This window comes from Canis lupus, unplaced genomic scaffold (assembly GCF_011100685.1).
Source record: "Canis lupus familiaris isolate Mischka breed German Shepherd unplaced genomic scaffold, alternate assembly UU_Cfam_GSD_1.0 chrUn_S2179H2379, whole genome shotgun sequence".
Classification (NCBI taxonomy): Eukaryota; Metazoa; Chordata; class Mammalia; order Carnivora; family Canidae; genus Canis; species Canis lupus.
This window is the reverse complement of record NW_023331060.1, coordinates 29,870-41,897: the sequence shown is the minus strand read 5'-3', so window position 1 is coordinate 41,897 and position 12,028 is coordinate 29,870. Positions and strand designations below refer to the sequence as shown.

Sequence of the window (12,028 nt, the reverse complement as noted above, 5' to 3'; positions counted from 1 at the left end):
CCAGTTTGAAACATTCTCTAAGGTTACTTTTTTCTTCTTTAATATTCTTGAGTTAGAGACTACTCTGTTTCACATTCTTTTCTAAGAACGGAGTGAAAATTGTCTTGGAAGTGCCAGTGCTGGGAGGACTGGTCACCTCTACAAGAGTACCTCATGTAGGTACTACTGTGTCCTTAATGTCTGTGCTGTGCGTCCTCACTCAGAAACCTTTGCTCCATGTCCTTTCCCATTGGTCAATTCACAGATTCTCCCAAAGAGCTATTGCTAACTCAATTTAGAAGAAACTACTATAAACAGAACACAAGACATTTGGAAGGAACAGCAAGGATTTTTGGAGATTCTTAATTTATTAGTTGCAGGAAAAAAAGACTAGTGCACAGAAGGGTCAGATAGTCCAAAATGCTTCTGTCAGACCAGAGAAACAGTAGGGCAACCCCAGAGTCCTGCTGGAAGGATGGAGACAGCTACCTTTTGCTAGTCTAGGAAGAGAGGGCAAAACCCACTCTGTTGGCAGCCATATCAAAGACTGTGTAATATTCCCTGAGGAAGACATCTCCCAGAATCCACAGAGGCTGCCCATTGGGAGAGGGCAGGTAGGTGACTTCAATCCCGAGTGTGCAGTAGCCATTGTTCTAAAAATACAAAGAACATGAGGATATAACCAGGTAAATGGAAAGGCCTTTCCCCACAGGAACTTCCCACCCTATATTCCATGACACCTATAGGGTCTCTGGCCTCTTGTTCACCCTCAGCCCTGCCACTGATGACTTCCCATAGGTGCCCAGATGTGAGCTGGGACACAGAATGGCATTTTGGGTCATCCAATCCCATATTCATGGAGCCTGGGGTGTATACATACATTAAGAACATAGGTAGATGGAGGCAGAGGTAAAGGTGACCCGCTGATGACAAAGGTGATGGTGGGCATGCTCTGTATGGAGTTGCAGTTGACCACAAACTGAGAGAGAAGATAAGCAGAACTGTAGAGTGGCAGGGGACTGAGGGCCCAGACAAAGGTCCTGAGTTCCCCTTTCCCAGTGAAGCCATCTTCCTGACCTTCCAGCAGACGTTGGTTGAGAGCATGGAAGGCAAAGCCCAATTCACAGGCACAACACTGACCAGGTGCTTCCGCTTTCCTGGGCCTCCTTGAACACAGCTCCAAGATTCCAAGATCTTGGTTGTACTTTTATGGCCATAATGAGTTAGACTCTTTTCAGATCACAGGATTCTACTGCCAGAATGTACCACTTACAGAGAAGCATGGGCACACCCTGTGGAACTGTGCTTTTGAAAATTCATACCCACACTTGTGTGTACCTGTCAATATACTACACACACACACACACACACACACACACACACACACTGAAGAATCAAGATTTACTCTGACTATACTAGACTCTTGCATGCAGGAGGAGCAAACTACAGAAGTGTATATAAAGGGATCTGGGGTAGGCACAGGAGGCTGCACAGAGTAAAAGCCAAAGGAGAACTCCTAGACAAGAAAAAAACCCAAGTGGAATGGACAAATGGAATATGCCTGGCTCTGTTGCATATAGTCAAATGACAGTGGCCACATCAAGGTGAGATGTGTTCGTAAGGCTTGCCCAGGAATAGTCACCCCTCTTGACAACCATTCAGCCCATACTTATGGTATGGAGTTGGTATTATTCCCTCCCCATACCCATTCTTGCGTTGAGGGTTCATGATTGAAAGAACATGGTGTTCCCCACCTGTTATATCTGACCAGGGGGACAGTTCTCTACCATTTCTTCCTCTTGTCTCTCATGAACTCATTCCACTCAGGCTCCTATGCTGAGGCTGCCTGGATGTGCGAGGAACCTTTCTTCTGGGTACTCACATTGCCACTTTGATCTTGCTGGGCTCCTGTTGCCTTCACAAAGGAGTCCAAGTACTGCTGAGGAACAGTCAGTGGGAAGGTTCCTGTATCCACGATGCCTTGACAGCCCTGAGAGCACAAGCCAGTGGCCTGGTTACCGATGAGAAACCTGAGGGGAACACCAATACAAAAAGAGTCAGGTGTTTCTAGGGATAACTGGGTGACACAGTCAGTTAAGAGACTGACTGGTTTTAGTCTGGGTCATGACCTCAGGGTCAGGAAATTGAGCCCTGGCCGAAGAGGAAGAGGACTCTGATGAAGAGAGTGATCATGAGATGAGTGAGCAGGAAGAGGAGCTCGAGGATGACCCCAGTGTGGTCAAAGACTATAAAGACCTGGAAAAAGTAGTGCAGTCTTTCCGGTATGATGTTATCTTAAAGACAGGCCTAGATGTTGGAAGAAACAAAGTAGAAGATGCATTCTACAAAGGTGAACTCAGGCTGAATGGGGAAAAATTATGGAAGAAAAGCAGAACGGTAAAAGTGAGAGATACATTGGATCTTCTAATTGGAGAGTATAAAGAAGCTGAAACAGAGACGTCATGAGAGTTCTTCTGAAAAAAGTGTTGGAGGAGAAAACGGAAAGTGAAAAGTACAGAGTGGTCCTACGCCAGTGGAAAAAGTTAAAAAGTTGCCTAAAAAGAGTATGTCTAAATAAATGGATTGCTTTTACAGATAAGGCTGCTTTCTAGTGATGGGAGAAAGGGCCGGCTTCAAGAGGACATTTTTATCAAAATAAAGTTCTCTTACCTTCACTGGAATCTGCTGAGCTGTTTTAGGGAAATTGGGATCCAGAGCTTGGAGACACTGCCCATGGCCTGGATTCTTCTCCAGGGCTTGATTTGTGCTCATTTTGACCTCGTTTTGGCCTCGTGAGCGTGAATGAGATGTGTGCTGAATGAACTAACCCCAGAGAGGGTTTTAATGACTAGCCTGCTGTTTCCCACATTAACTACCTCGGGAGTCTGTGTAAAATAAACTGGCCTTGTTTGTGCTTTCAAAAAAAAAAAAAAAAAAAGGAAATTGAGCCCTGCATCAGGCTCCATGCTCAGTGTGGAGTCTGCATGGGATTCTCTTCACCCTCTGCCCCTTAACCCTGCTCTCTCTCTCTCTCTCTGAAATCATTCAATCTTTATTTTTATTTTATTTTATTTTTTATTTTATTTATTTTTTAATAAATTTATTTTTTATTGGTGTTCAATTTGCCAACATATAGAATAACACCCAGTGCTCATTCCATCAAGTGCCCACCTCAGTGCCCATCACCCAGTCACCCCCACCCCCCCGCCCACCTCTCCTTCCACCACCCATAGTTCGTTTCCCTGAGTTAGGAGTCTTTCATGTTCTGTCTCCCTTTCTGACATTTCCCACTTATTTTTTCTCCTTTCCCCTTTATTCCCTTTCACTATTATTTATATTCCCCAAATGAGTGAGACCATATGTTTGTCCTTCTCCAATTGACTCACTTCACTCAGCATAATACCCTCCAGTTCCATCCACGTTGAAGCAAATGGTGGGTATTTGTCATTTCTAATGGCTGAGTAATATTCCATTGTATACATAAACCACATCTTCTTTATCCATTCATCTTTCAATCTTTTTTTTAAAGAGAGGGTCAGGCACTTTTGCCATAAATAAGTCTGACATTCACCCCAATGTCCAACCCTACAGCTCTGAAAATATGCCACTTCCAAAAATCCAGGCTATATCTTGACACTGTATTCCATGTAATAATTCTGTGTCTTTGTGACTATTGGAGTAATATTCTCAGTTTTGCTCTGGTAACCCCTCCAGCTCTGACTGAAAGCACTGGGGAGGTAGGGACTGTGTCTTATCCTCTTTACTCTGCCTATATGAGGCCCAGAACATAGTGCCAAATGTAACTAGCACTGGTAATCACTTAATAAATACACATTGGCCATCTACTATGTAAAAGGCACTCTTACAAGAATTATGATGATATAAAGAGGAGTAAATTGTATTCACTGTGTTCAAAGACTGCATTCTAATGACATGAGATAACACCGTACATGAGGCACAACACGATAGGACAGCAGCTGATGATCTCCATAATCTAGTCCTATGTGATTCAGTTCCTGATTCCTCATTCAGCTTTTTCTGCAGCCTACCCTTCCTCTTCACTCCATTTATATTTTGAGCACGGTTGGTGAATCAAGGCACTTGGATATAATGGTGAACAAGATAGACACCACAAACCTAACAGAAACACACAAATGGTACTTAATTGTAGTCCTGGTGAGTGCCATGAAAAAAATAAGGAGGCGAGAGAAGAGGGACTTGATCTACTATGGGTGTGAGAAGTAGTCGGTCAGACAAGGATTTTTCAGAGAAGAGATGCTTAAAGGGTGAGTGCCATTGGTCCAAGTGACAAGACTCCTCTATTCCAGGCACAGAAAACTACTTGCCAGATATTCAACTGCTTATCTCCCTGTCTATTCATGCACATTGGGCTGGTGTCCCTGTGGCTACCCTGAAATGAGGAGATACAAGTTGGGATACACGCCAGTAATACTATGGGACTGAAAGAGAGATTGGGCCCCTAAGAGACCTTTTCGAGGGGGAGAGGACTTCATCTGGGCTCAGAAGGATGCACCCAGGACATGAGGGGGGCACTTCAGGTGATATAGTCAAAAGAGAAGCAGCAAGAGAGTCATGGCAAGGTGCAAGGACATGGTGAAGTCTGTGCTGCACATCAGGAAGTGGTGGGAAGGCTGTACCCGTAGGAAGTGCCCTGCTGTTATATATGGTCTTGAGTATAGGCCAAAGAAGTGTATCTTTAATTGGCAGTGATGGAGATTTCCTGAAGGCCTGGAGCGTAGCAGTAACTGAGTCATAGTCCTGAGCTATGGATCAGATATCCCTGGGCTCAAATTTGGAAATTTGTGAAATGTATGACTTTGGATAAGTTACTTAACCTCTGAGCCCTGATTTCTTTATCTGTGCAATGAAATATACTACTGACCACCTTATAGTGCTGCAGTGAAATACACATACAATAATATATATAAAATATTTAGCACAGTATCTGGCACATAGAAAACATCGATGACAGCTATTACTCTTACTTATGAAGGACTTGGTAAAGATTGTGCTACTTGAGATAATGAAGCTTCAGGGAACAAAGACATGGGTTCACAGAAGTCTAGGAATGACCAACCTGCTGGCATGACAAGGCTCAATGACAAGTCAAAAAGTTTAGTCTAGAGCTAGATGTCAGAGTCTACTGAGCTCCTGGAATAATGAGCATGAGGATTTGCTGATTCTTTATGAAGTTTGTGCCAATGCAAGAACAGGAAATATTGTCACACTGGAGGAACACCCTAGGGGTATCCACAATCCATAGGAATTTTCCTCTGTACTTACTCATCGATGGCAACCTGCCAGTACATTTCCCGAGTGACTGGAGCCCAGACGATCTCACCAGAATAAAACTGTGTGTCCACACCTCCCAGGATGAGCTCTCCACCATACTCATAGGTTGGTTGGCTGGGGAGAAAAGGAGAAGAGCACAAGTTCTTCCCATAACTCACATAGTTTCAGGCAGCTCCTCCCTCCGCTTTAACTATCCCTCTGTCTTTCAGACACAGAGGAACCACAGCACAAGGGGTATCATCCTCTGACCTGCTCTCAGACTCTACCAGGCTCAAGGCACAAGGGAGAAGAGGCTCCTCAGAGGAACACCCAGAATATCAGAGAACTGGAAACACAGACTATTCCCATAAAAGAGGAGATGGAATTGGAAACTAGGCCTGTGAAAACAAACTATCAAAGCATTCCAGAGAAACTCTCCTGGGGTCAGAGTGAGAACAAGAAGAAATACCTCAGGACCTCAGGGAGCACCTGGGATGGGGCCTGACAGAGAGAGAGAGAGAGAGAGAGAGAGAGATCTAGTGTGCAGTCAAGAGGATGCTCCTGCCATGCTCAGGTTGGTAATTAGACAGTGTTAAAGGGATTCAGACCACTTCTGTTCCCTATCCTAGGCCTGCTGGTCATTGAAGAACTCAGGTACCCTGAGTATCATGTGATTAGGAAGAAGAATCAGTACAGTTTGCCATAAAAGCTCAAAGCCAGGGGCACCTGGGTGGCTCAGTGGCTAAGCATCTACCTTTGGCTCAGGTCGTGACCCCAGGGTCCTGGGATCGAGTTCTGCATCAGGCTCTCTGCAAGGAGCCTCCTTCTCCCTCTGCCTGTGTCTCTGCCTCTCTCTGTGTGTCTCTCATGAATAAATAAATAAAATATTTTTTAAAAAGCTCAAAGCCAGTAGAGTAGGAAAAGTGTTAGATTTGTGCTCAAGATGTTTGCATTTGAGTCATGGCTTCATACCTACCAGACCTTGCTCAATTTTGAACACCTGTTTGAGCCTGCATTTCATCTGTGGAAAAATGAAGCTAATAACAAGATTTTTGAGATGTCATGTGAAGTAATAACTACAAGACCTCTTTATAGGGTCAGACACATTATAAATATCATTTATTATAGTCCTTTTTATTGTATATTTGTAATTATTTATATTAATAAGTAATCATATACCTTGTTCTAAAGCTTTACGGCTCTGTCAATCAAATACAACAATCTCCACATTTACTAATTAAAACTTGAGGGACTGTAGTTTGTTTTTAAGGAAAGAGTCATCTTATGTCTTTGGCCTGAATTGAAAATTCTTCTAGTTCAGGGACACCTGGGTGGCTCAGTCAGTTGGGTGTCTGCCTTTGGCTCAGGTCGTGATCTCAGGATCCAGGGATCAAGCCCCCTGTTGGGCTTCTCTGCTCAGTGGGGAGTCTGTTTCTCCCTCTCCCTCTGTCCCTTCTCCTGCTCATACTCTCTTTCTGTCTCTCTCTCTCTCTCTGTCAAATGCATAAATAAAATCTTTTTATAAAACCCCTCTAGTGAAAAAAATATAATCCCTTCAAAAATGTAATTATGAGGGATCCCTGGGTGGCGCAGCGGTTTGGTGCCTGCCTTTGGCCCAGGGCATGATCCTGGAGACCCGGGATCGAATCCCGCATCGGGCTCCCGGTGCATGGAGCCTGCTTCTCCCTCTGCCTGTGTCTCTGCCTCTCTCTCTCTCTCTCTCTGTATCTGTCATAAATAAATAAAATATTAAAAAAATGTAATTATGAATTTTCAGAAATACATGTAATGCAGGTAGCAGGTTATACTCATTGTGTCAGGATATGTTAAAACCTCAGCCTTGTCTGATGTTGATTTGCTGAAAGCCCCCACAACACCTAATTTGCTAAGACCTACCCAGGACCCGTATGCTCACCGAGAGAAGTAGAAGCTGAAGATGGGCTGGGTGAGCTGGCCCTGCTGCACCATGCTCTGCATGACTGTGGGGCTATCCCCAACGGCCAGGTTGGGGTAGGCCATTCCCAGGATACCATCAAAATTTGCATAGTAGAAGGGGTTGCTGGGTTCAATCTCACTCAGACCAAATTCCTGGTTATTGATGACGATATTCTGAACCTGGGAAAGCAGAAAGAAAATTCAGGTGGACAGATCCTTCCCAGACTTAAGTGCACAGGGATAGACTCTATACTTTTCTAGGGGAGGAAGTTGGCTTTTTTCATGCTTAGCTCAATCATTAGATGGGGTATGGAAGATGAAGGGACAACAGTAACACCCAACCATGTGGGTGTTGGGGAAGCAGAGGCCATTGTGTTCTGGACTTAGAATTTCCACTTCCATAGATAGTGAAAGAACAGTGGCGGGTTTTATATTGAACAATCCATGTGCACAAATGACATAGGAACTGTGGGTGATTGATGTAAAGAAAAGAAAATAGTGAAAGGAGGGTCTTCAAATACCTAGAGTGAAATCATGTGGAAGAGAAAGCAGATGTGCTTCATGTGACTGCAGAGGGCACATTACGACCAAGGAGCAAAGTCACAGGGAAGCACAATGTAAAGAGTCTGCTGCAATCAGGACTGCTTGGGGGAGAGGTGGCAATTTTTGTTTTGGGAGAAAGGTTTAATTACATGGCCTTTGGCATCCTTTCCCACAATTAGCTTCTGGGAATTTGCACCTATTTAGTAATCATGAGACTCTCTGATAGATGAAGGCTCTAGAAAAGGGGAACCAAAGAGCAGACCCACAGAAGTATGAAAACAGCACTTACAGTCACAGTGTCATATCCCAGGAGCACAGTCAGGCTGCCACTTCCATAATATAGTGTATAGGTTTGTCCATTGTTTCTGTAGGTAGAGGAACTGCTGGGGTTGAATGTGTTGTGATTGGCTGCGTAAGATTAGAATGGAATGTTAATGTCAGTACACTTTCCAAAAAACTTGGAGGACATCTATCCTTGATGGCCTAAGACCATCAGACCAAGCCTGAGATTGGGCCTCAGCCTCAAGATCCTTTATGCTGAAAACAATCTGTGGCCCCAGAAAAGTCTGTCCCCTTGGTAAACAGATGCTGCCCCAATCCCTTCCATTTCCTAAGGGATTGCTCAATACAAAAGTGCCAGGAATTGGGGCCAATAGGAGAAAGCTGAGGAAAAGGAACAATGTAGAAAGGAATGGAAGCCTTGGTCTATTTCTGCGGTCTCTCTCCAGAACTGTAGTACTTGTGAAATCTAGACCAAGGCAAGATTTCCAGATGGTCTGAATTTAAGGAGGATGAGATCAAGGGTATGCACCAGGAACTTGGGACTTTGACGCTGAGTTTGTGATCAATTCTGACTCTGCCCCACCCTTTTCTCCTATCTATGGGTGGGTGGTGATGGTGGTATACTCACAGCAGGCCTGGCTCTGGCAGTAGGTGGAGGGCACCCACAGGTTGGAGGAGCCCGTATCAAAGACGACCAGGAAGTTTTGTGGTGGTGTCCCAATGCTGATCTCTCCAAAGTAATAGGACTGCAAAGACAAAAGATTGTCACTCTCATTCAGCTGCCAAGGCTCCTCCTAAAGACGGGGGGAACAAGTTGACTCACTAGAAACCACATTTTTTCCAAAAAATATTCTCCTCTTTCCAGAAGTGCTCCTTCATATCTGGAACCAGATCCCCTCAATATTCCCATTTTTGTCCCTAATTGCAAGATTTTGACTAGGTGAGAATTAGTCTGGCAAGACGATATCTTCTTCCAAAGCTTTTTGTACATTGTATCACGTAATACCTCCATGGATTTATCATTCTGTGCCAGAACATGCAAAGTTGGAGAAGCAATCACTTTTTTCTTCACTCCCAGTGTCCATCCATCCTCCCCATTTCTCTCTCTCTTTCTCTCTCTCTCTCTCTCTCTCTCTCTCTCACACACACACGTGCGCACACACACACACACACACACACACACACCCCTCTTTCTCTTCCAGTGTTAGATATTTCCCCACCATTCTTCTCCTTCTGGTCATGCAGTAGCTAAGGCCCCAGGAAACCTAGAATGAGACGTAGCATGGAAAGCAAAAAGATAACTTCACTGAGACACAGTTTCAGTTCTAAGTGAATTCGGGCCAGCCACGTCACTTACCTGCCTCTTCTTCTACATCTATAGAAAGGGGAAATCCAGGTAGGAAATCCCTAGGGTGGCTTCTAGATCTGACACGCATGTAACACCTCACTAAAGACAGCCTACAGGACACCAGTATGATGAGATGCCCTGAGCAGACACTGCAGCCTAAAGAATGTTCAAATACTTGCTCTGAGTACCAGTGTATGTTTCCAAAAGAGAAGATATATAGCAGCTGGGGCCACTGGAGATTTTGCCTGGCAGCTTTGCACGTGCTCTCCTTCTTTCCCCTGCAGCTCATCACTTGGACTTCCTTCCTGGCCCTCTCAACTGACTTGAATATGTCACTGTGAATCTCTTAACCATATAAAGAGAGCTTTAGAGAGTGAGCCAGTAATGAGAGGAAAGAAGGAAGGAAAGGAAATACTATAGTGTCAAGTGGTACCAACTCAAAATTATCCAGATACTTTCCATAGGAAGGTGAGACATAGGTTTAGTAAAAAGACCAAAATCAGACTAATGGGAGGTCTAAATAGTATCAAGAGTGCTTATTAGCCAAAGGTTATGGACATTACCTCCCCCTTGACTTACATTCAGGTAGTTGGTGAAGGGCTCATAAGCAACAGCATCATTATTGAAAAGATACTTGGCAGCTGGGTCAACCTTTGGGTGGTTCCTCAGGAATGTCTCTAGGACACCCCGCTCTTCCATCACCTGGCGGATGGACTTGCCTTTCTTCAGGATAATTCTGTGGAGAATAGGCAAACAAAAGGAGTGAGCTTCACCTTTTCCATTATAGCAATCCCTTCAATGACCTGATCTGGAGTTTCCAAACCTCCCTAGTCCTCTTAGAAGAGCCTCTTATAAGAAATCCTCCTGGATTTTAGTGAGTTCTGACCACTGCAGTCACTCCAGCATTTCCAGCAGCATTCCTAGCCTGAAAATCCACTACAAGGTATATATGGGGTTTCCTGCTTGCATATTGTTTCCAAGGAATAAATTTCTGTTTATCCAAAGTCCCTCCTATAAACTTGAGACATGAGCCCTGTATCCCTCTTTCTTAGCCAACAAAACACCAACGTACCTTTAAAAACATACACACACACCTACATACTCATCATCATCATCATCATCATCATCATCATCATCATCCATTTTAAGTCTTTGGTCCCTGTGGTTTTGGGGTTCATGTACCAAGACACAATCTGCCCGCTTTTCCATGAGATCTGCAGGGGAAGGCCTTTGCTCTTCCCCAGCTTCTGATGCTGCCTTGGGGCTGAATATCACTGTAAAGCTGAATCCCTATACACACCTTTCCACACCCTCTGAGAGGTGTAGGCAAACCAAAACCAAGACCAGGATCTTCATGGTGCTGATTTCTGTGGCCCACAGACACACAGGACACAGTGGCACACCCAAGAGTTGGAACAGACAGAGGGAGATTGAGTCTCTCTTTTATACCCTGATCTCCCTGCACTTTCCCCCTGTTGGCATGTGGGCTTCTTAGCCTTGTACCAGCTTGTGCTCCTACACATCCATGGGTTCTGTTTGTTTTTCCTTCTGGCAAACACCTTGGCCTTTAATGTCCACTCTGCAGTCAATTTAAAAAGTGATTAGTGGCTTTGCTGATGGAATCCAAACGATATGATAACAAATGTGAAATGCACTGGGGACGAAGGATCCTGGTGCCCACATCTACTGGGAAATGGGTGCTGGCAACTTCTGCCAGAACAATCTGTTCTTTGGCTCCAAAGTCCATGTGCTTTCTGGAGATTTACAGTAGACTCTCCACTTCTGATTCCCCTTTTCCTTCCTGTTCCTCTCATCAGACTCATCTATAGTCTTCTGCTGTGATTCTCATAGCCCATGGCACTCTGATCTGTATTTTCTGTTTCTTAGTTCTCAATTAGCCAACGTTGATGGAAAGTCTACTCCATCTTAGTGCTTAGTGCTCACTTCTGCACTAAGTTCTGGAAGTACAAAGAAATTTCGGAAATGGTCCTGCAAAGTCGGCATCCTGCCTAATGACTGATACATAATCTAATTACAAGATGATGTGATGGCTCTACCATCCAAACATGTGTTGAATGATTGAGAGTGATAAGGACAGTATTCATGAAGCAAGCACAGACAAGAGGTGATAGCTCCTGGGGGGATGGAAAAGCTTCAGGGAAGAGGTTACATTTGAGTTAGGATCTTGCAGGATGATAGATGAGAGAGTGAGGAAAGTGGAAAAGCCACTGGAGGCAGAGGCAAAGCCTGAGCAATGGCACCCAGGAGTGCAGTTTGTGTCACGAAGTCAGAAAACACTGTGACCAGTGTGGCCAGAAGAGCAATTCCCAACATGGCCTCTGCAAGCCAAGACCCACCCACAGGACCGGCACTGGGTTTTCTCAGTCCTCCTCATGACAATTAGCTCTGGAAATTATTTTCTTTTTTTTATTTGGAAATTATTTTCTACTCAGGATTCCCTTGCAATGGAAAGCACTGTAAAAATAAAAGGAAAACTCTTGATTCTATAAAACTATATGAAAGCAGCATATATTCAGCATCCACAGAGTATTAACCTGTCTTCCATCAAACTATTTATTATGCCTCATACTGGTGGAGCACACCCTGGAGCACCTGGATAAAACTTCTGGAGCACATCACTAGGTGTTC

At 44.3% G+C, this 12,028-nt stretch overlaps 1 protein-coding gene and 1 pseudogene across 1 annotated transcript; one reads left to right on the top strand and one right to left on the bottom strand.

Annotated features, from left to right (window-relative positions):
• Positions 1 to 326: 326 nt before the first annotated feature.
• LOC119878979 (pepsin B-like) lies at positions 327 to 10,839 on the bottom strand. The gene is made up of 9 exons (XM_038589493.1): positions 10,680 to 10,839; positions 9,959 to 10,115; positions 8,660 to 8,777; positions 8,039 to 8,157; positions 7,187 to 7,386; positions 5,284 to 5,406; positions 1,862 to 2,009; positions 860 to 958; positions 327 to 632 (listed from the first exon to the last, which is right to left on the bottom strand). Exons 1-9 carry the CDS (start codon positions 10,733 to 10,735, stop codon positions 480 to 482), a joined length of 1,173 nt encoding a protein of 390 aa, XP_038445421.1. The 5' UTR covers positions 10,736 to 10,839; the 3' UTR covers positions 327 to 479.
• Positions 2,128 to 2,557, top strand: LOC119878977 (annotated as a pseudogene).
• Positions 10,840 to 12,028: the final 1,189 nt, after the last annotated feature.